The following is a 25,314-nucleotide window of genomic DNA, read 5'->3' on the forward strand; positions in this document are numbered from 1 at the left end:
TGAAGGCATCAAAACTATGAATTAACATGTGGAATTACCGTATTTTTCGCTTTATAAGACGCTCCGGATTATAAGACGCACCACAAATTTTGAGGAGAAAAATAGGAAAAAAAACGTTTTTTTTTTTAATAAAATGGTCGTGCCTCTTATAATCCAGGTGTCTTATTGCTTACCGGGGGTGGTGGCTGCGGTGAAGCGGGGTCTCAGGGTCGCTGCTGGAGGAGGCAGGAGTGGGGTGATACTGCATGTCGTAGGAAGGGATGAGAGGGTGCTATTGCTTACTGACAATATGACGATCTAATAACACTTAAAAAAAAAAAAAAAAAATTATTCTGCATGTGACACCAGTGCAGAAATAAGGAACCGGCCGAGGACTGTGTAATGTCTATCAGTAGGTTGAGTATTTGTGGGAAAGACAGGTGGACAGGTAGAGGACGCACAGCAGGTTAATGCCCAGCAATACACCAGGCACATAAACAGTCATTTGTAGACATCGAATAGTGGAGAAGCCCAGGTGAAATTACACTGGTGTCTGTGTGGGAGTATTCCCGCTGGCATTGCCAAGAATGATCTGCACATGCAAGAAAATATGTGCCGGAGACGGCTGCCAGCAGCTCTACAAACATCAATCTGTCTGCTCCAGGTGCATCCAGCCACTGCCGAGCTACAGGCAGAGGAGAAGTGAAAGACAAACCCGAGAGACCCCCAAACCTCCAGCAGAGGGGACGCCAGCGCACCAGCTCCACATATTCCCATATCATAGCTGCTGTTTTATGTGCCGCCATCAGGACTTCTGATGTCATTTAGGATGCGAGGGATCAGTTTGCTGGCACTTGTAGTACACGAGTCATAATGAGCCCACATCATTGTTGAGGAGAGGGGCTAAATTCCTTGTCCATCAGGTCAAAACTGAAAAGTAAAGCATTGCTATAATGAACATTCAGAGTATTTTGGGTGTAACCTACCAGTAACACTACGTCATGCGGAAGGATTCCAAACTAAACAGACTTTCCAAAAAACATTACATATATGTTACTTCTTCGTGTGAAAGGTCCATCTTGTTTCATTCTCTTTTTTAAAGACGCATCCATAATGGCTCTCTGGCTCCAAATGTCTTCATTACAAAATGAGACAAACATCAGCTCCTGAGCAGCAGGTAGGAAAATTAAAAATAAAAATGGTCCCATAAACGACGAGAAGTGTCTCTAAATCTCCATGTATGAACATGACCCAGCCGTCGGATAGTCAGTGTGCTTTTGTTATGAAGAAAAATGATAATTACTTACCGGTAATTTGATTTTCCAGAGTCATGACAGCACCGCACATGAGAGAAGGTACCCGCCCCCAGGAAACAGGAAACCTGTAGCACAGACATAAGAAGGGGGCGGCACCTCTCCCCTCAGTTTGTTTCAGAGTATGCAAGGTAACCGCCTTATTAGTTTACATACATGTTATATGACAGCGCTACTAATATTCCCCTTTTCCTTTAAATCCATGTCTATATACATATATCTACACATCCAGATATAATTAAAAACCTCTGGTGCACCACACAACCATCACCAAGATAGGGCGGGAACAATGCGGTGCTGTCATGGCTCTGGAAAATCAAATTACCGGTAAGTAATTATCATTTTTTCCCTTCCCCATGACAGCACCGCACATGAGAGGAAAGATAGAATAGACTCCTAGGGTGGGACAACAGCAGACAACACTTTTCTCCCAAAGGCCAGATTTGAGGGCCCTAGGTCTAGTCTATAGTGTCGGAAGAAAGTGGATGGTGATGACCATACTGCTGCCTTACAGATCTGCTCAACTGAAGCATTTGCCCTTTCAACCCAGGACGAGGCTATGGCTCTTGTAGAGTGAGCTGTTACACCCAGTGGGGGAGTCTGGTTTGAAGAAGAGTAAGCTAGTGCAATACCCATACGAAGCCATCGTGCAATCGTTGACTTTGAAGCTTTTTTACCCCTGTTTGTCCCCTGAAAGGAGACAAAAAGGGCTGAAGACTGTCGCCATGGTTTTGAGGCTTCTATATATTGAAGCAGGCAACGTCTGACATCTAAACAATGGAAGGTTTCCTCTCCCTGGGATTTGGGTTTCGAACAAAACGAGGGCAAAATTATCTCCTGCTCCCTGTGGAATTTACCTTTGGTAGGAAGGGTGGATCAGTTTTTATGATCACTCTATCATCCAAAAAGGTGGTATATGGTGGATTTACAGATATCGCCTGCAGCTCGCAAACACGACGAGCTGAGGTTAGGGCCACCAGGAGTACTGTTTTTAGTGTCAGCGCCTTTATTGGGATGGAAGCAATCGGTTCGAATGGAGATGCTGTCAGTGCCCTTAATACTAAATTTAGATCCCAGGGAGCTACCTTAGGTGTTAATTTTGTGGGCCTGGATGTGAAGGAGGCCCGAATGAATCTATAGATCCATGGGTGATCTGCCAGTTTTTGATCAAACAATGCACCCAGGGCCGATACCTGCACTTTTAAGGTGCTTGTGGATAGTCCTTTTTCCAGCCCTTTCTGAAGGAACTCTAGGATCTCCTTTATTGGTATTTTCTGGGCTGTTCTAGTCAATTGTCGGCCCGTGAACTAAGAATTTTTCCCAAATTTTTTGGTATTTTTGTGAAGTTACCTCCTTCCTGCTAGCGAGCAGGGTGGTTACTAACGGGACTGAGAACCCTTTTGCTAGAAGGAGTCCCCTCTCAAGTTCCACGCAGTGAGGTGCAGCCCGTGAACTCTGGGGTGTTCCATTGGGCCCTGGTATTGCGGATTCGGGTATCTGGGAGGATCCATGGGTCCGAGATAGACATGCGTCTGAGCCATGTGAACCATGCCCTTTTCGGCCAGAAGGGCGCAATCAGGATTATTCGAGCTTTTTCCTGCCGGATCTTTTTTTAAGACTACTGGAATCAATGCCAACGGGGGGAACGCATATGCCAGGTGAAATTTCCACCGGTGTAGTAGCGAATCCACCCCCTCTGGCCACTGTCTTGGATTTAGGGAGTAGAACCTGTCCACTTTCCGATTTTCCCTGGTGGCAAACAAGTCTACTTCTGGTGTGCCCCAGGCAGCGCAGATTTCCCCAAATATTTTTTGACTTAGGGACCATTCTCCCTGGTGTAGTACATGACGGCTTAAATAATCGGCCAGATAATTGTCTGCCCCCTTTAAATGTGTACCCGATAAGGATAGAATAGTTTTCTGCCCAAGCGAATAATTCCCTGGCCTCTGCCATAAGGGTTGCCGACCTTGTACCCCCTTGTCTGTTTATGTATGCTATGACCGTGCTGTTGTCGGATAATATGGTGACATGTTTCCCTTGTACTTTTCGCTTTACCAGGGGAAGGGCTCGCCTTACGGCTGCCAGTTCTTTTAGATTTGAGGATGCCTCCCTCATTCCGGGTTCCCACTGGCCCTGTAGGGTTTGTTTCCCTATGTGTGCCCCCCAACCACTCGGACTTGCATCCGTGGTCAATACCACCGAGTTTTGAGTCGTCCAGGGCACTGCTCTGTTTAGATTTTCGGTGCTCAGCCACCATTTTAGGGACTCCTGCACTTGAGGGGAGAGGATAATCTCCCGATCTAGATTGGAAGGACTCTTCTCCTGCTCGGACAGGATCTGCCATTGTAGTTCTCTCGTATGGCTTTGTGCCCACCGGACCGCTGGAATTGGCGCTGTTCACGTGCCCAGGAGCGACATTGCCTCTCTTACTGGTATAGCTCGACCAGACTGTATCCGTTGTATTTTTTTGTGGATAGCTCCAATTTTCCTTCCTGGAAGGCTGCATTGTTGTTTTAATGAGTCCAACTGAATTCCCAGGAATTCTTGTGACTGTACTGGAGTTAATTTGGATTTTTTCAGATTGATCATCCAGCCTAACCTGGTTAATATCTCCAGGACCCTTGTAACCGCATTTTCGCAGTTTTCCCTGCTGTTTGCTATAACCAGGAAATCGTCCAGATAAGGTACTAACAGGATATTTTCCCTTCTTATAAAGGACGCTACTTCCCAGATGATTTTCGTAAATATACTCGGGCTACTGATACCCCGAAGGGTAGGCACCGGTACTGTAGATGAGTGGGGATTTGAGCAATCTCTACTACCAGTCTCAGACATTGTTGGTGTTCTTCCCATATTGGGACATGGTAATAGGCATCGGTAAGATCTATTACTGCCATGTAGCAACCTGGGTCGAGTAGTTTTACTGCTGACCCCAAGGTCTCCATTTTGAATTTTTCTGTTCTGATGTATTGGTTCAGGGCTTTGAGATTGAATATTGTTCTTAGTGATCCATCTGGTTTTGGCGTGAGGAACAGAGTACTGTAAAACCCTTTCCCTTTCTGATGAGATGGTACTTTTATAAGTACCTCTTTTTGAATGAGGAGCTGGATCTCTTTTTCTAATGTAGCCTGATTCTTCTGGGCTACCCGGGTCACTTTTAGTCTCTGAGGAGGAAGGGTTAGAAAACTGAGTCGTAGGCCCTCGGCCAACAGGTTGGTTACCCACTTTGAGGTGGGCAATGCTACCCACTGATGGAAAAAAAATCGAAGCGTTCCCCCAAACGCCCTGGCGTCATTGCTTGGTATCAGGTCTCGGGGTGGTTCTACTAAAGAGGAAACCTCTCTCCCTCCTCCTCCTCCTCCAGGGCCTACCCCGCGTGGATCTATCGTCTGGCCGCCCTCGGCTCCCTCTATTCCCTGTTCCACGAAAGGACGAGTGAGCTTCAGTCCACCGACGCCTAGGGAAGGGGGTTGGAAACCGTTTTTTCTTATCTGATGCTTTTTCCAAAATTTCGTCCAGTGCTTTTCCAAATAAGTATTGGCCCTCACAGGGGACGGCACAGAGTTTAACCTTTGACTGGTATCTGCAGACCAGTTTTTTAACCAAAGTGCTCTGCGGCCTGAATTAGAAAGGGCACATGCACGGGCAGCACCTCGGACGGAATCTACTGCGGCGTCTGCCAGGAATCCTGCTGCTTTCTGTAGGAAAGGTATTGCCTCCAGCAGTGTCTCCCTTGGGCATTTATTCTTAATTTGGTCACTTAATTCGTCTAACCACCTGACCATAACACGTGCCGTACAAGTGGCAGCCACCCCTGGTTTAAACGACCAAGCTGATGCTTTCCAAGCAGCTTTTAGAAAAGCATCTGCTTTCTTGTCAAGGGGGTCTTTTAGGACGCCCATATCTTCAAATGGCAATGCTATCCCTTTGGATGTACTAGCAATATCGGCATCTAGTCTGGGCGCCTTTTCCCATTTATCACATACCTCCTCATCAAACGGGTATTTTCGTTTGAGCGCCTGCGGTATGGACATTTTTTTTGTTGGGTTTTTTTTACTCTCTCTTGATTAAATTTAGCAGGTTATCATGGAAGGGAAAAACCCTTCGCTTTTTCCCCTCAAGATTGCTAAACATAGCATCTTGAATTGATTTAGGCTCTTTTGGTGTCTCAAGACCCATTGTGGACCTTACAAGTTTTAGCAATTTCCCAATGTCCTCAGATAGAAAATGTGTGCGCCCCTTTTCCTTGTCCGAGGAGTCTAGGTCTGAATCCGAGGCCCCTATATCCCCTTGCTCTTCCTCAGACTCAATATCAGTAGTTATCTCTGTGGGAGGCAGTGGGGGCGGGGGTGAGGCAGGCGTTATATCGGTGCTATGTGTGGCCTGCTCTTTTATTTCCTCTTTCACCGTCGACTTTACTTGATCCCAGATCATAGCTTTATTGCTTTGGAGCAGGGATGGTGACTCTTCGGCCACTGTCTTTTTAATGCACGAGCGACAGAGTCGCTTGTCATACGTTTTAGCTAGGGCCTTTTTACATAACGCATATTCTTTGTTCTTTTGTTTGGATGTGGCCTTTCCCTACAGAAAACATACACAGGGCCTTTGTTAATATATTGTGCTGCCTTACAAAGGCACTCACCCGGCCCTCTGGGTACCCCGGCAGCTGGTGGCTTTTCCTCCTGGACTTGCTCTCCAACTTCAGGATCCATTTCGTTCTGCTGCTGGCTATACGTGGAGCCTGTGTGCAGCCTCTCTGGGACAAGTGGCGTCTGCCGCGACTCCCTTCTTATGGAGGAGCGGTGCGCGCTTCTGGGACTGCTCCCGCCTGGAAGTGCCCAGCACACCGCTCCCCCGGCGTGTGACGTCACTTCCGGTGCGACTCCGGAAGCAGTCACCACTCAATCGGCACCAGCGTCATGGTGGCCACGCCTCCCCCGGCCCTGCCTCCCACTGGAGCGGCCGCCGGGGAGTCACAGGAGGAGGACGCCATTTGCAGCGCCCACAAGCTGGGCTGACAGGCGCGCGCGGCCGCGCCCCCTGCCGCTCTCTCCCCCCGGACCTCGGCCTCCCGACCAGATCATCAGAGGGGGATCCCTCCAAGGTACCGCTCTGCCCCAGGCACCTGCCCGCAAGAAACAGGAAACCAAACTGAGGGGAGAGGTGCCGCCCCCCTTCTTATGTCTCTGCTACAGGTTTCCTGGGGGCGGGTACCTTCTCTCATGTGCGGTGCTGTCATGGGGAAGGGAAAATTTCCCTTTCTGGCTATGAGCATGAGTCCTCATGTACCCAAAACACCACTCTCAAACTGGTTCCTAACGCCTACCTAGAAAACACCACTTTGTGCTGCCATTTCTCTACCATGCCACCTCTGGCCTAAGGTTTGTTCAGACATGATTGTCCTCCTTGTGCTGTCCATTTTCATGGGGGAGCAATAGAGGCGACGCACAAGTAAAACAGATATCATGCAGATGGTAAACTATAAGGTTGCACCATGAATTGCCAAGAATGACTACTCTAGAACATACAGTTAGGTCCATATATATTTAGACAGAGACAACATTTTTCTAATTTTGGTTCTAGACATTACCACAATGAATTTTAAACCAAACAATTCAGATGCAGTTGAAGTTCAGACTTTCAGCTTTCATTTGAGGGTATCCACATTAAAATTGGATGGAGGGTTTAGGAGTTTCAGCTCCTTAACATGGGCCACCCTGTTTTTAAAGGGACCAAAAGTAATTGGACAACTGACTCCAAGGCTATTTCATGGACAGGTGTGGGCAATCCCTTCGTTATGTCATTCTCAATTAAGCAGATAAAAGGCCTGGAGTTTATCTGAGGTGTGGTGCTTGCATTTGGAAGGTTTTGCTGTGAAGGAAACATCCGGTCAAAGGAGCTCTCCATGCAGGTAAAACAAGCCATCCTTAAGCTGCAAAAACAGAAAAAAAAAAAACATCCGAGAAATTGCTACAACACTAGGAGTGGCAAAATCTACAGTTTGGTACATCCTGAGAAAGAAAGAAAGCACCGGTGAACTCATCAATGCAAAAAGACCTGGGCGCCCACGGAAGACAACAGTGGTGGATGATCGCAGAATAATCTCCATGGTGAAGAGAAACCCCTTCACAACAGCCAACCAAGTGAACAACACTCTCCAGGAGGTAGGCGTATCAATATCCAAATCTACCATAAAGAGAAGACTGCATGAAAGTAAGTACAGAGGGTTCACTGCACGGTGCAAGCCACTCATAAGCATCAAGAATAAAAATGCTAGACTGGACTTTGCTAAAAAACATCTAAAAAAGCCAGCACAGTTCTGGAAGAACATTCATTGGACAGATGAATCCAAGATCAACCTCTACCAGAATGATGGAAAGAGAAAAGTATGGCAAAGGCGTGGTACAGCTCATGATCCAAAGCATACCACATCATCTGTAAAACACGGCGGAGGCAGTGTGATGGCTTGGGCATGCATGGCTGCCAGTGGCACTGGGTCACTAGTGTTTATTGATGATGTGACACAGGACAGAAGCAGCCAAATGAATTCTGAGGTATTCAGAGCCATACTGTGTGCTCAGATCCAGCCGAATGCAGCCAAACTGATAGGTTGTCGTTTCATACTACAGATGGACAATGACCCAAAACATAAAGCCAAAGCAACCCAGCAATTTATTAAAGCAAAGAAGTGGAATATTCTTGAATGGCCAAGTCAGTCACCTGATCTCAACCCAATTGAGCATGCATTTCACTTGTTAAAGACTAAACTTCAGACAGAAAGGCCCACAAACAAACAGCAACTGAAAACCACCGCAGTGAAGGCCTGGCAGAGCATCAAAAAGGAGGAAACAGCGTCTGGTGATGTCCATGAGTTCAAGACTTCAGGCAGTCATTGCCAACAAAGGGTTCTCAACCAAGTACTAGAAATGAACATTTTATTTACAATTATTTAATCTGTCCAATTACTTTTGGTCCCTTTAAAAACAGGGTGGCACATGTTAAGGAGCTGAAACTCCTAAACCCTTCATCCAATTTTAAGGTGGATACCCTCAAATGAAAGCTGAAAGACTGAACTTCAACTGCATCTGAATTGTTTTGTCTAAAATTCATTGTGGTAATGTCTAGAACCAAAATTAGAAAAATGTAGTCTCTGTCCAAATATATATGGACCTAACTGTATGTGCACTCCCATCAGCCACAGGTGACCAAGTCGTTAGCTGGTCCATTCCAGCCCCATAAATTGTAGGCTTTTTGTCAGGGCTGTGGAGTTGATAAGCCAAACCTCTGACTCCACAGCCCTGCTTTTTGCCCAGGAAAGGTAAGATATCAGAACAGGGACCCAACTTTGAAGGACACCTTGACGTGGCAGTTGAGCTCACATAGATTGGCCAATCTATGCACCAAGTACCTTCTTTTTTACTGTCATTTTTCACTGCAATTTTGCAGATTAATATTTTATACATACATTAATAGCGTTTTCCCATTTTCTATGGCAGTAATGCAGCTTCAGTACTCTAGAGCAGTGGTTCCCAAACTCCAGTCCTCGCAGAACCCAACAGGTCATGTTTTCAGGATTTCCATAGCGTTACACATGCGAGAGAATTCCTGATGCCTTGATGATACTTCCATCACCTGTGAAATACTAAGGAAATCATGGAAACATGACCTGTTGGGGTCCACGAGGACTGGAGTTTGGGAACCACTGTTCTAGAGTAATCATTCTTAGCATTCCATGATGCAGCCTTATAGTTTTTTTTATAGCTATATGTTTTTTGGTTGGCACCTGTTCACACTAGTTTAGATGTGCTGGTCCTTTTTCTCTATTTGTACAGGTGGTAAAAACAGTCGGAGAACGAAGGAGATACACGTGTGCGCAGTGTGATTCATCTGTATGCACCACCACGAAGGATGTCTGGAAATCACTGAACAGGAGTCCAGTGGGCGGTCCTGCTCAATCTGTCTATATATGAGGAACAGTAGCATCTGCCCTTTCCTATCCCTTAATGACCCAGTTCTAGTTTTAACTCAGAAAATCTCAATACCTGACTGACAAAAAGGGCAGGGATTTCAATCAGTATACAGACTATTTCCACTATTTCCATGTCTGCCCTGCTCTTTTTTGCTCTATACCATACTTTCCCCGGACACCAGTTTTCACCTGACCTGTTCCCCTTGCCGCTTCCCCAAGCCACCTAAACAAAGCATAAGAATGAATCCACACTGCCAGAGGTTTCTGCAATTTGTGCAACTGTAGATCTATTCCACCCATCTGGACGTGGTTGTTTTGGTGGCAGGTACGCAGCTTTCTGCAAGCCCATCAGATACATGGGACAATTGCAGATTTACCCTTATGAAATCATGTTAATGGCCATAAAAAAAACACAAAAACAAAAACATCTAGATTCTTTCTTATTTCTACAAGGCGGCTGATTGCAGCTTTATGTCTGTGGCCGCCAGGCTTGTAATTTACAGCAGGTATAAGTAACTGCAGATGTGTCTCAGCCCCGGAGGAATACACATTATAAAAGGAACCCGCACTTGTATCGCTGGCGTTCCCAAGCCTCACAAATGTACTGGGAGGGGGCACTGTAGGAAATCTGCTAAGCTGTCACTTTCCAACCTGGATCCTGAGCCCTGCAGAAAGGAGTATGCTAATTGTATAGATTGGTGGATAGGGCAGCTGACGGCACAGCTATGTGACTTAGCACGGGGCTAAATATTAACAGAGAGAAAACATGGAATGGGTTTACATCCTATTGAGAAAAATACAACCTGTTCTGCAGGAACGTCAGGGGCTGGTATTCTCAATGCAGCAGAACAATATAAAAGACATATACGCCACAGCTGATCAATTGGTCCGTAAGGAAGGGCGCAGTCAGATGTATAAATGGCACAGAGCTAGGAAGGCAGTGCACGGACTGGCCAACTGCTCTACCAACCACAGCATGACCGTTTATATGTTCTCCTATGCAGATGTAACGCTCAGGTGGGCCGAGCCGCCGGCTAGTCCGTGCACTGCACTCTTACCTTGGTCCAATTTATATGGCCGTCTGACTGTGCCCTAACCTATAGATACTGAAACAGGCAAAACCTGCTCGTTCTGTCCTCAATCAGTATATATACACTGCTATAATCAGGTACAGTTATATGCCTAGACAAAGACAAAAGGGATCCGACCCATCAAAAATGGCTTTTGCACGCCAGTCTTGTTGCAGTGTGCGCTGGAGTAAAGATGCAACAAATTCATTAAGAGGCACAAGAGTGCCATTGGCACATCTCACATCTATCAGCTGCCGAGCGCCAACGCAACAAAGGACTCTAGGCATGGACTGGAGAATACCTGTCGTAATAGTGGTGTAAGTCGTGGGATAATATATGATGACTTTGTTAGACGCACTCAGCACTGCCAAGTTAGTGTAGTTTGCTGGAACAGATGTAAAAAAGACACAGCCGTAACTACAGAGAGTCACGCAAACAAGTCCCCGAATATACGGTGTTAACACTTTGTTGGTCAAAAAAAATCTAACTGGAACGATATGCAAGGTCTGCCTTTGAACACACCTGGATGCCCCCACGTCAGAGCGATGAGGTGGCACCAGTTACTTCAAGCAAGGCAACCTTTTTAAAGAAAAATATATTTATGCATATAAATCTAAAAAGCAGCAACTTTGCAAAAAGGAGCTAAAGAGACAAAACGAACCTATGAATCCATGGTATCAGACTACAAACAAAGCCTGGAAGCACACTTTCTACAATTTGTACCCCAACAGAGTGAGGAAGAAGTAGGGGCAAATGGGAGGAAGCAGGACTGCAAGGTTAACATTTGTCACCATACTGTAAGCAGATTGATTAACCTTCCTAAAGGTAGGATACGTTACCACGTACAAAAAGGCTGTGGATTCTGCTGCAGATTTTTCAAAATCTGCAGGTCAAAAGACCTGCGGTTTATCTGCAGATTAGCCTGCAGGTTTCTCCTGCGGTTTGACACCTCTACAATGGAGCAGGTGTAAAACCGCTGTGGATTCCGCAAAAAGGAGTGACATGCTGCGGTTTTGAAACCGCAGCAAATCCACGCTGAAAAATCGGCACTGTGTGCACTGCAGTTTTCGTTTTCCATTGAATATAAAAGGTACTGTACACCGCAGCAAAAACTGCTGCGGATCCGCAGGGCCAAAAGCGCTGCGGATCCGCAGCGTGTGCACAAACTCTTAGGCTACGTTCACACGTAGTGGAACTCTCGCGGAAGTAACCGCGAGAATTCCGGATTCCATTCCGTGGGAATATCGCATTTTAAATTCCTGCGATTTTCCCACGGAAAAACTAGCGTTTTGCAAGCGTAATTAGCTTGCAGAATGCTAGCGTTTTCCAAGCGATCTGTAGCATCGCTTGGAGAACTGATTGACAGGTTGACCACACTCATCAAACATAGTGTTTGACGAGTGTGACCAACTTTTTACTACTGATGCTATCTATGCTGCATCAGTAGTAAAAGATAGGATGTAAAAAATATTGTTATTCTTACCTTCCGGCTTCCCGCGCAGCCTTCCCGCCTCTCTCCACGCTCCCGGTCCCAGAAATCCTTTGCGAGAATGACCGCGATGGCGTCTGTTCTCGCGGGATCGCAACGTCTTGGTCATTCGCGATGACGTCGGAGCGAATGACCGCGAGACGTCGCGATCCCGCGAGAACAAACGCCATCGCGGTCATTCTCACAAGAGATTACTGGGACCGGGAGCGTGGAGAGAGGCGGGAAGGCTGCGCGGGACGCCAGAAGGTATGAACAACAATATTTTTTATTTTAATTCTATTTTTTACAGGGATATGGTACCCAGAGCCCGGAGGACAGTCTCCTCCGAACCGTGGGTACCATCCGCAAATGTTCTGCTTACTTTTTGCATGGTGTGCACAGCCACATGCGGAAAGTAAGCAGAACAATGCATTCCTATGGGTGCGGGATCGCCATGATTCCGCAAAATTAATGAGCATGCTGCGTTTTTTACCGCGAAGCGATTCCACTGCGGAAAAAACCGCAGCATTAGCACAGCACTGCGGAATCCCATAGGAATGCATGGGATGCTTATTTTTCGAGCTTTTTGCGGCAAAACCGTGCGTTTAAAACCGCCGCGGAAACCAGGGCTGTGGAGTTGGAGTCGGAGCTCATGTTGGTGGAGTCGGAATAAAATGCACCGACTCATAAAATATATAATATATAATAAATTGGGTACAGTAGTTCAATGCAGAATGTGCTGAATATTTTTTTCATAGGAATTTGGGAAAGTTATGAAATGTCCTATAAATGGATGTTCTATTCCGGATCTAAGGCTACATTCACACACAGAGTTTTTCCTGCGTTTTTTGAGGATACGTTTTCCAGCTGCAAAAGCAGATCAGATTTTTCAAAAACCGCATCACCTGAAAGGCTTTTGAGCTCAGATAATTTCAATACGGTGGCTCAGTGGTTAGCCACCTGGGTTCGAATCCCACCTAGGACAACATCTGCAAGGAGTTTGTATGTTCTCCCCGTGTTTGCGTGGGTTTCCTCCGGGCACTCCGGTTTCCTCCCACACTCCAAAGACATATACTGATAGGGAATTTAGATTGTGAGCCCCATCGGGGACAGTGATGAAAAAATGTGTGCAAACTGTAAAGCGCTGCGGAATATGTTAGCGCTATATAAAAATAAAGATTATTATTATTATAATAGCAAAAGCAGATTAGAAATCTGCTCTATCCATCCATTTATCCATATCTGTCTATCCATATCTTATCTGTACCAAAAAGAATGAAAGCCGGGTAGCACGCAGACTAACATTTTTTTTTTTTTAGCACCAGTCAGGTACACTTCATAGCTGCCCAAAAGGGCGCCCAGGACAGGCATTGCTCGTCTTCAGTAACACATCGACATCAATTGATAGTTGGAATAAATAGACTGCATTCATCACCACATCATCTTAAGGTGCAGGCTTTATTTTCAAGTGTAGGGGTGTGCAGTATGAGGTTCTGCAGCAGCTGAGGTGTGCAGTATGAGGTTCTGCCCCCCCCCAGGTTTGAGCCTGGCTACGCCCATGGTGTGAATATAGCCTAAGGATGGTACAGACCAAAAGTTTGGACACACCTTCTCATTCAAAGAGTTTTCTTTATTTTCATTACTATGAAAATTGCAGATTCACTCTGAAGGCATCAAAACTATGAATTCACATGTGGAATTATATAATTAACAAAAAAGTGTGAAACAACTGAAAATATGTCTTATATTCTAGGTTCTTCAAAGTAGCCACCTTTTGCTTGGATTACTGCTTTGCACACTCTTGGCATTCTCTTGATGAGCTTCAAGAGGTAGTCACCGGAAATGGTTTTCACTTCATAGGTGTGCCCTGTCAGGTTTAATAAGTGGGATTTCTTCCCTTATAGATGGGGTTGGGACCATCAGTTGTGTTGTGCAGAAGTCTGGTGGATACACAGCTGATACTCTATTCAGTAGGACTGTTAGAATTTGTATTATGGCACGAAAAAAGCAGCTAAGTAAAGAAAGACAAGTGACCATCATTACTTTAAGAAATGAAGGTCAGTCAGTCCGAAAAATTGGGAAAACTTTGAAAGTGTCCACAAGTGCAGTGGCAAAAACCATCAAGCACTACAAAGAAACTGGCTCACATGAGGACCGCCCCAGGAAAGGAAGACCAAGAGTCACCTCTGCTGAGGAGGAGAAGTTCATCCGAGTCACCAGCCTCAGAAATCGCAGGTTAACAGCAGCTCAGATTAGAGACCAGGTCAATGCCACACAGAGTTCTAGCAGCAGACACATCTCTACAACAACTGTTAAGAGGAGACTTTGTGCAGCAGGCCTTCATGGTAAAATGGCTGCTAGGAAACCACTGCTAAGGACAGGCAACAAGAAGAAGAGACTTGTTTGGGCTAAAGAACACAAGGAATGGACATTAGACCAGTGGAAATCTGTGCTTTGGTCTGATGAGTCCAAATTTGAGATCTTTGGTTCCAATCCAACCACCGTGTCTTTGTGCGACGCAGAAAAGGTGAACGGATGGACTCTACATGCCTGGTTCCCACCGTGAAGCATGGAGGAGGAGGTGCTTTGCTGGTGACACTGCTGGGGATTTATTCAAAATTGAAGGCATACTGAACCAGCATGGCTACCACAGCATCTTGCAGCGGCATGCTATTCCATCCGGTTTGCATTTAGATGGACCATCATTTATTTTTCAACAGGACAATGACCCCAAACACACCTCCAGGCTGTGTAAGGGCTATTTGACCAAGAAGGAGAGTAATGGGGTGCTACGCCAGATGACCTGGCCTCCACAGTCACCAGAACTGAACCCAATCGAGATGGTTTGGGGTGAGCTGGACCACAGAGTGAAGGCAAAAGGGCCAACAAGTGCTAAGCATCTCTGGGAACTCCTTCAAGACTGTTGGAAGCCAATTTCTGGTGACTACCTCTTGAAGCTCATCAAGAGAATGCCAAGAATGTGCAGAGCAGTAATCAAAGCAAAAGGTGGCTACTTTGAAGAACCTAGAATATAAGACATACTTTCAGTTGTTTCACACTTTTTTGCTAATTATACAATTCCACATGTGTATATTCATAGTTTTGATGCCTTCAAAGTGAATCTACAATTTTCCTAGTCATGAAAATAAAGAAAATTCTTTGAATGAGAAGGTGTCTCCAAAGTTTTGGTCTGTACTATATACACTCACTGGCCACTTTATTAGGTACACCATGCTAGTAAGGGGTTGGACCCCCTTTTGCCTTCAGAACTGCCTCAATTCTTCGTGGCAGAGATTCAACAAGGTGCTGGAAGCATTCCTCAGAGATTTTGGACCATATTGACATGATGGCATCACACAGTTGGCGCAGATTTGTCGGCTGCACATCCCTGATGCGAATCTCCCGTTCCACCACATCCCAAAGATGCTCTATTGGATTGAGATCTGGTGACTGAGGAGGCCATTTGAGTACAGTGAACTCATTGTCATGTTCAAGAAACCAATCTGAGATGATTCGAGCTTTATGACATGGCGCATTATCCTGCTGAAAGTAGCCATCAGATGTTGGGTACATTGTGGTCATAAAGGGATGGACATGGTCAGCAACAATACTCAGGTAGGCTGTGGCGTTGCAACGATGCTCAATTGGTACCAAGGGGCCCAAAGAGTGCCAAGAAAAAATTCCCCACACCATGACACCACCACCACCAGCCTGAACCGTTGATACAAGGCAGGATGGATCCATGCTTTCATGTTGTTTACGCCAAATTCTGACCCTACCATCCGAATGTCGCAGCAGAAATCGAGACTCATCAGACCAGGCAACGTTTTTCCAATCTTCTACTGTCCAATTTCGATGAGCTTGTGCAAATTGTAGCCTCAGTTTCCTGTTCTTAGCTGAGAGGAGTGGTACCCAGTGTGGTCTTCTGCTGCTGTAGCCCATCTGCCTCAAAGTTCGACGCACTGTGCGTTCAGAGATGCTCTTCTGCCTACCTTGGTTGTAACGGGTGGCAATTTGAGTCACTGTTGCCTTTCTATCAGCTCGAACCAGTCTGCCCATTCTCCTCTGACCTCTGGCATCAACATGGCATTTCCGGCCACAGAACTGCCGCTCACTGGATTTTTTTTCTTTTTCGGACCATTCTCTGTAAACCCTAGAGATGGTTGTGCGTGAAAATCCCAGTAGATCAGCAGTTTCTGAAATACTCAGACCAGCCCTTCTGGCACCAACAATCATGCCACGTTCAAAGGCACTCAAATCACCTTTCTTCCCCATACTGATGCTCGGTTTGAACTGCAGGAGATTGTCTTGACCATGTCTACATGCCTAAATGCACTGAGTTGCAGCCATGTGATTGGCTGATTACAAATTAAGTCTTAACACACAGTTGGACAGGTGTACCTAATAAAGTGGCCAGTGAGTGTATATGTAATCGATATTACATTGTGTATTACATATTTACAATTTATTAAAGTTTTGTGTGTTCTAAAGTTGTATTCCAATAAATATATATTATGTTCTATCTAAATATCTTGATTATTGTATCATAAAAATGACTAAATGTCTGATGTTTCACATTGTACTACAATAAATTTTTCACTTAAATATAAGCAATATGTGTGGGAGTCGGAGTCGGTGTAAGGGAAATTGAGGAGTCTGAGTCGCAGGTTTGGCTTACCGACTCCACAGCTCTGGCGGAAACGCGAAAAACACGCTACGTGTGAACTCAGCCTTAGGGGAATACTACCCTCTCAGAGATTTATGAATTAACCATGGAATAGGGCATTAGGCTATGTGCACATGGTGCGTATTCTGTTTAAAAATTTTCCACGCAGAATTCACTAAATCCGCAGGTCAAATGACCTGCATTTTTCCTGCGGATTTAGTGCATTTTTTGTGCGGTTTTAGTGCAGTTTTCCCCTGCGGATTTCTAGAATGGAACAGGTGGAAAACTGCAGCAAAACCGCACAGAAGAATTCACTTGCTGCAGTTTTCATTCCGCACCAAATCTGAGCGGAAAAAAACGCACCATGTGCACAGCGGATTTTAATTTACATAGAAAAGAATGGCACTGTACATCACATGCAGTTCTGCTGCGAATCCGCAGGGCCGGATCCGCAGCAGAATCCGCACCGTGTGCACAGAGCCTTACTCGGAATGGATAGAGCCGCAAGTGCCAGAAGTCCAGACCATCATGTATTCATGTGCACACCCATTAGGCCATGTTCCCACTTAGCGGGAATACTGCATTATTTTCAACTCCGTTTTTGTGCGCAGAAGATCTGCTGTGTTTAACTGTCCAAGCAAAGTGACTGGGACAAGATGAAAACTCCCAGTGTTGAATGGAGTTTTTTGGTGCACTTTTTCTGAAAAAGCAAGTTTAAAAAAAAACACAAAAAAAACAGTTGTGTTTCTGAGTGCAGAATCGCAGCTTTTCAGCACTGAAAAACTCATTAAAAAGTATTGATTCCAAGCTGCATAAAAAAGGAAGGAAAAACAGCCAAAGAAAAAATGCTACTATCATTTACACTACATATTAATTACACTGGTTAGACCATACTACACTATCCATTTGCCATATGTGCTCAGACAGCTTCCGGTTCATCAAGGTGAGCCTGTGTGTTGGGCTCTACATGCATGTGACAGTCACAACACATGCAGCTGCGGCACCGATCAGCTGATCATCCAGCGCGGGTTTCCTCTGCAGCTTATTCGGCAAACGCTATTGCTTGCTGAATAAGAGGGAACTGGAAGAAATGTGCTCAACTCTATCAGCCAGTATCAAAATTCTCAATTCTGATGTCAAATCTGTATTCAGTGAAGACTTTCCTATTACTGAGATAGGAGATGGCACGAGCGTGGCGCCAGAGCTGCTGCCGACGTTGGCTAAACATGAGTGAATCTGTTTAGCAGCCATCTCCGATCTCAGTAATGTCACAGTTGGTCTTCCCTGAATACAGATTTTACCCATGAATTGAGAATTTTGATAATCAGCAATTTTGCCAGAGAAAGAAGCAGATTACGCTGATAAGATATATTACAAAGTTTATTTTCATGTATACTGAATTCTGAAATAAAAATTAAATCAACGGTTAAGCTAAGACTGGCTGGTTTTTACATGTAGGTTTCCGATGGGCGATGGATGCCACTGAATATTATCTTTATGGCACCATATGTTGGAGACATCCATCAGATCGGTAAGTCTTCCCAATGTATACCTCCATCTTCACAATGCAAGTCGCACTGCAGCTGGGACATCCTGACGGCATAGAAAGAAAACAATTTCTGGACTACTGAACCTGGCTTGCTCAATGGATGGGGAATCCTTTCCTTCCATTGCTGTTAGGCTTCCAAGAAGTAACTTTTCCTTCCTTATCTTCCCTTTATTTCCTGTTTCTCCACGACTTAGGCTAGTTTCACATTAGCGTTTTATAGCGCTGCGCTTCGTGCGCAATAGAAACGCATGCAAAAAACGCATCAAGCGTTTTGCATCCGTTTGCGTTTAGGCTCATGCGTTTTAACCAGTTTCTAGCCATGTTAACTCTTAAAACGCCTGTGTTCCCATAGACTGTAATGTATTATTTTTGCGCATTCCGTGCGCAAGCATTTTTTTGGCGCCGTTGGATGGACCCAAAAACGCAACAGGTTGCGTCGGGCGCGCCTAGGCCCACACTACAAAAAACCGCATGCACACGAAAACGCATACGAACGCGTGCAAATGCTAGACCATGCACCCGCCATGTTAAACGTAGGGGCGCATGGACGCGCACGATGCGCTGCGCTAAAAAACGCTAATGTGAAACCAGCCTTACCAAGCACTTTCATATTACAATCACCATAGAGGGCCTATATTTCTCCCCCCCCCCCCCACAGCAGGAGGCATTCAGAAATCATTAACCAGCCAAGGAAGAGTTAACACCACAATCACTCAAAAATATATAATTTGCCTGAAACACCAGCTGTAGTCGACGCCAGGAACAGCCCATCAGTCAGTATTATTAACTACCCACCCAGCGATTTTATCTGTGACACTTACAACGCTTTCCCAGAAAACGCAGAACAGATCAGTGGCGTCCAACACAGCAAACATACCACCGAGTGCCAGCGGGACGCAAATGTGTGGTCTGGATGCCAACTCCGCACACATCACAACATGTTGTGAAGGAAAAACAGGATTAAGAGCATGATTGCCAATTAACACCCGGCCTTTTCATGGTACCTAATGTGATGTGGAATCACAGAAGAAAGACCCCATGGGAAACAAAAACTATTCATTGCCTGCAGTCTGCGGGGAAGGTAGTGACATTCCCACCCCGCCATCCACAGGGAAACATTCTGGGCCGCGGCTGAAACTAGGAAACATTGGAGCTTTCTACAGAACGCCAATATGGTGGGAAACCTGTAATGTTACCAATATAATCTCGCTGCCACACCTCACCACCACCAGAGCCGCTGCAACCTCCAAACCACTGTTTCCCCCTCCCATTAGATTGTAAGGGCCTCTCCCCTCCGCATCAGTCAGAGCACCCGGATCTCTGCTTCAGACCCTTTTTGGGTTGTCTTTCATTGATAGGTTTTAAAAATAAAATGAATTATATGCATCTTCATACTTTACCAGGAACCGTGAGCGAGACACTGGAGATAGCTGCTTATCCCTCCAATCAGATCAAAGGATCGGACATGCTGAAACAGAACATGTCCGATCCTTGTTTGGCCGATATTTGCATTCCAGACCCCAGTGATGGTGAGAGCAGCTGGGCGAGGTTCACGCTGAGCCTGTGCACTTCGCCTATAGTATTTATTTTCCCTGACATACTGGAAGGTTCCCATAGGTCACCAATCAACAGACGGAGGCCAAAAGTGGGTTCCTTTGGTCTCAGTCTGCATAGAATTATTAGGAAACCAATGCAGCCTGTCCTCTTATACAGAGGGATAATGCGCAGAACACAAGCCATGCATTATTCTTTAATTCTATTTTACAGTGGGTCCCCTTTGGTGTATGGATGCCGAGGCACCCGTCCTGACCGTGGCCACTTTCTGGCACATACCTGTGTGTGTACCTAGTCTAGGTCATACTTTTACACGGGTGGGTAACTTACAGAACGGTCGTTTATAATGAATGTCCAAAGCAAAAGAGCAGAGCAACCGACTGACGGACAATCATTTGCTTGTTTGCCACTATTCGGCTCTATTACACCGACATTAAAATCATGGATTGTCAGCAGCACATCCCCTCATGTAAACCGTATTGTGAGCCTCCACATCAGACACTTATGGCCATCTGTAAGCCCCAGTGGGGACCCCATCAGACACTTATGGCCATCTGCAAGCCCCAGTGGGGACCCCATCAGACACTTATGGCATATTCTGTGGCTAAGGCATCACACGGTATACTACCCATTAATGAAGCAGAAAACACCCTATCCTCTATGAGGTGGCCACTGATTTTAGGAACAAGCACATGTTATTCCTCTATTCATTGCTGCTCTGCTGCCATTCACTAATATGGAGTCTGGGCAGCTCTTCTGTACATGCCGTCCATCCATCTGGACACCTGGCACCACAAATCCCCCCAAAGCCTAATTCATTAGATGACGTTTAACAGTTTCTTTGAAATACAGAAAAAAAAATAGAAAATCAATATTTAATGCAACAAAATTGATGAAATATAAAAGCCATGGTAGTAACCAGTTGTGGTCCTTCTCCCCTCTGCCCATACACACATGTATTCTTGGCCAAATCGTGCGTGCATTGTGGGGCGGAGGGGAGCAGTTGGTGCCGGGTGACAAAGCGTTCAGCCAACTCCTAAGGGTGTGTGCACACGTAAGGGTTTTTTTGCGTTTAACCGTTTTTACCGGCAAAAACGCTTACAAGAAGCATCCCATTCATTTTAATGAATTCTGCACTTCTTGTGCATATTGATGCGTTTTTTCCGCAAAAAAAACACAGCATGCGCATTAATTTTGCGGAAAAATCTGCATTTCTAACTATTTTCTATAAGACTGGGGATGCTCCGGAAAAAAGCGCATCAAAAACGCGTGGAAAAAAAGTGCGTTTTCTGGGAAGGAGTCCGTTTTTCTGTCAGGAATTTTCTGCATACGTGGGTATATAGCCTTAATAAAGTCAAGGCTATGTGCACACGTTACGGAATTTCCACGGGAATTCCGTAATTCCTTTCCGCGGGAAATATGCATGAAAACCGCATTTTAATTCCCGCCTATTTCCCACGGAAAAACTAGCGATTTGCAAGCATAATTAGCTTGCAGAATGCTAGTGTTTTCCAAGCGATCTGTAGCATCGCTTGGAGAACTGATTGACAGGTTGGTAACACTCGTCAAACATAGTGTTGGACTAGTGTGACCAACTTTTTACTATTGAGGCTGCCTATGCGGTATCAGTAGTAAAAAGCTCTAATGTTAAAAATAATAAAAAAATGGTGTTTTTCTCACCTTCCAACGACCCGCGCAGGCAGCGTTCCCGATCATCGCGATGCTCCCGACAGGTCCCGTTTCCCAGTGATGCATTGCGGCAATGACCTTTAATGATGTCGAGGTCTCGCAAGAACGCTACGGTATCGCGAGACCGCGACGTCATCAAAGGTCATTGCCGCAATGCATCACTGGGAAACGGGACCTGCCGGGAGCATCGCAGAGGCCTGCTGACGCTGCAAGGGACATCGGAAGGCGAGAATATGACAATTTTATTTTAATTCTATTTTTTACAGGGATATGGTACACAGAGCGTGGAGGAAAGTCTTCTCTCCTCCGGACCGTGGGTACCATCCGCAAATGTTCTGCTTACATTTAAAGTAAGCAGCAGGGCTGTGGAGTCGGTAAGCCAAACCTGCGACTCCGACTCCTCAATTTCCCTTACACCGACTCCGACTCCACGACTCCGACTCCCACACATATTGCTTATATTTAAGTGAAAAATTTATTGTAGTACAATGTGAACCTCAGACATTTAATCATTTTTATGATCCAATAATCAAGATATTTAGATAGAACAGAATATATATTGGTGTACTACCCGGTTTTCATTCTTTTTGGTACAGATACGATATGGATAGACAGATATGGATAAATGGATATATAGATAGAGCAGATTTCTAATCTGCTTTTGCTATTGAAAACATTATCTATGAGCTCAAAAACCTTTCAGGTGATGCAGTTTTTTTAAAAAGATGATCAGCTTTTGCAGCTGAAAAACGTATCCTCAAAAAACACAGGAAAAATGCTGTGTGTGAATGTAGCCTTAGATCAGGAATAGAACAGCCATTTATAGGACATTTCATAACTTTCCCAAACTCCTATGAAAAAATATTCAGCACATCCTGCATTGAACTACTGTACCCAATTTATTATATATTTTAGGAGTCAGTCCATTTTATACCGACTCCGACTCCACGACTCCGACTCCACAGCCCTGGTAAGCAGAACAATGCATTCCTATGTGAGCGGAATCGCCGCGATTCCGCAAAATTAATGAGCATGCTGCTGATTTTTCCGTGATGCAATTCCGCTGCAGAAAAATCCGCAGCATTAGCACAGCATTGCGGAATCCCATAGGATTGCATGGGATGCTTATTTTTTGCATTTCCGCGGCAAAACTGCGCGTTTAAAAACGCTGCGAAAACGCAAAAAAAACGCTACGTGTGAACACAGCCGAACACGGCCATGGAACGCTTTATGGATGTATTTACTTATGAATGATTACGAGAGTCAACGTGAAGGGAGTGAACTCTGCAGCCCTGGGCCTAATCAGTTCATCTAGAGTCCTGACCTCTGCGCTCTGAACCTGCCCACATGGAAATCCTCCGCTGTAAAATAATGAATGGTGGGTTTACAGTTCAGTTATCAAGATTAACCTGCCTGAAAGATCCACATATAACATGATAAAAAAAAATAAAGCACCTGACACTATATACTCCCTCTCATTTCAGGTCCAAAACCACCCACTCGGCAAAACAACACTTCACTCATCTGTATACAGCACCTATCCAGAACCAAGGCTCTACCAGGACAGTTAGGGGCTGGATGGTCGGCAACGGGAACACAGCTGACCGACCTTAGAACACAGGAACTGGATCCTGATGTAGGAAAACTACTGGGATGGACTCAGAGCAGAAACACCTGCACAACTAGAAGTCACAGTTCTCCAGATTCAATTACAGTAACAGCCAAGATGATTTATAGCTGTCAACAAAAACCACATGCTGATTACAGCCCCCGGGGATGTGACGCTGCTCAGTGACACTTTCCATGGAGGATGTGAAAGCCCCCTGCGACAGTACAAGGGGTCACTCACATCATGTGATCTAAGCTACATGACAAGTATCGCCCATAAATGTGAGCGCCGCTCACCCAAACACAGATAACACAGCCATGGTCATCCCAGCATGCACCTACCTAGGTATAACGTATGGGCGCGAGAATTGGGCCAACATGAACGTCTTCATACTGGTGTGTGTGAGAACGTATATGCACGGTGTAGCAGTATGAGAACATACATTATATCATATTAATGAAGCATGAGAACATCTATATGTAGAACATGCAGGTATATATGTGCGAGGGCATGGGCTGACACAGTATGTACTAGGTATGAGAACCCAGAAGTAGCCATGGAAGAAGAGAGCCTGTGTGCAGTCATACAACATGGAGGCAAGTGAAAGAACTAGTGTATACGGCATGGAAACAAGAAGGCACAGTGTGAAGTATGAGAAGATAAAACCACCAAGACATTAATGATGCAGTCCAGAGGTTACTATCGTTATATAGCTAGAAGAACATGTGAGCAGGAGTTACGGGAAAGGTACTGTGCAGATATCTGCACACCATGTATCACATGAGAATATGTCTGCAAGTGCTAGAACAGCCCAGCATAGTGTGTAAGAACGTGGATTTCCAGACTTTGTATGCATGAAGAATATGAGAATGATGCGCTGATTACAGTATAGACGTGCACCATAGATATTAATGAGAGGAAAATGTGCAAGTATACAGTAGGACTGAAGGTACGGCACCCTGTGTGTACACAGCAGGCATGACATACGGTCACATGTATACAGCATGTAGGAACTTCACGCCTGTATGAGGCAGGGTAACGTGTATATAGTATAACGGTATTAAAGTGCAGCACGGTGGCTCAGTGGTTAGCACTGCAGCCTTGCAGCTCTGGAGTCCTGGGTTTGAATCCCACCAAGGACGACATCTGCAAGGAGCTTGTATGTTTTGAAACTGTTAAACTGGAAAGCGCTACAGAATATGTTGGTGCTATATAAAGATTATTATTACATTCTCCCCATGTTTGTGTGGGTTTCCTCCCACATTCCAAAGACATACTGATAAGGAATTTAGATTGTGAGCCCCATCAGGGACAGTGATGATAATGTGTGCAAACTGTAAAGCGCTGCAGAATATGTTAGCACTATATAAAAATAGAGGTTGTTATTAAAGTGTGCGCATTTAATATTCACTACAGTAGGAGAACATACTGGGATATTTATGTCTGTATACAGTGCACATATAGAGTGTGGAGACATGTCTGAGAGTCCGCAGTACGAGCACACATATACCGACACTATGGGGACACGTATAGACAGTACTGTATGAGGAGAGACAGATATACAGGTACACACAGAGTATAGGGCTATGGGGACACGGATATATCAGTGTATGCATCACAGTATGAGCACATTCTATATATACACCCACAGTATCAGGACGTGTATACACAGCACAGTGTGAGAACATATGTGGGACACACACACTATGAGGACATGTATGAAGCCCCCGAGCTGCCCGGTACTCACAGGATGCCGGAGCAGGACGTGCACACGAAGGCCCCCGCCGTCATATTGGCGTAGGTCGGGCCGCGCTGGTCGCAGTCGAAGCACTTGCGGTTGTGCGGGAGGCTGGTCATCTCCCGGAGCAGCTTCAGGTGCTTCTCCTCCTGCTTCCGTTTGGCGCTGGCCGCCATGGTGAGCACCGGCCGGGGGCGACACACCGGGAGACACCGGGCGGCACCTAGCAGCCACAGTCAAGGGCCAGTGACGTGTCTGGGGGCGTGGCTTCAAACGTCACGTTCCTTAAGGCGGGGCCTAGTGACGCAAAAAGGGCAAGCACGAGCTAGGAGGGATAATAATCGCGCTGTACACGGGTGAGGGCGCGGGAGGACACGCCTCGTACGGGTCGTGAGAATGGTCTCACGTGGACCAGAACGGCGGGGTGGACGGTCGGACAAGAAAGGGCAGAAGGGAAAGCGGAAGTCACACAATGCACTTCCGGATTCCTTCACTCGTTACTAGGCAACAAGATGGATGCGGACTGTGTGACTGCTGGGCTTGGTCCATATGTGCTGCTGCTGCTGCAGATGTGTCATGTCTCCTGTCCCCGGTAATACACCCGGGAGTGTCCGGGCTTCTTACCGTGTGACACCCTGTGTAAGGACGTGTTCTCACACAGCTGACAGGAGGCAGGGCCGTATGTGTGAGCAGGACACCGCCATGGTCAC

At 45.7% G+C, this 25,314-nt stretch overlaps 1 protein-coding gene across 1 annotated transcript in view; it reads right to left on the reverse strand.

Moving 5' to 3' along the window:
- Positions 1-25,011, reverse strand: part of AGFG1 (ArfGAP with FG repeats 1) — a 66,365-nt gene extending 41,354 nt beyond the window's left edge. Inside the window, exon 1 of the mRNA XM_073565179.1 lies at positions 24,614-25,011. Within this exon, the coding sequence (XP_073421280.1) occupies positions 24,614-24,780 (167 nt within the window). The 5' untranslated portion in view covers positions 24,781-25,011. The remainder of the gene's footprint in view (positions 1-24,613) is intronic.
- Positions 25,012-25,314: the final 303 nt, after the last annotated feature.

This window comes from Dendrobates tinctorius, unplaced genomic scaffold, assembly GCF_039654945.1.
Source record: "Dendrobates tinctorius isolate UK_male_01 unplaced genomic scaffold, ASM3965494v1 ptg000572l, whole genome shotgun sequence".
NCBI lineage: Eukaryota > Metazoa > Chordata > Amphibia > Anura > Dendrobatidae > Dendrobates > Dendrobates tinctorius.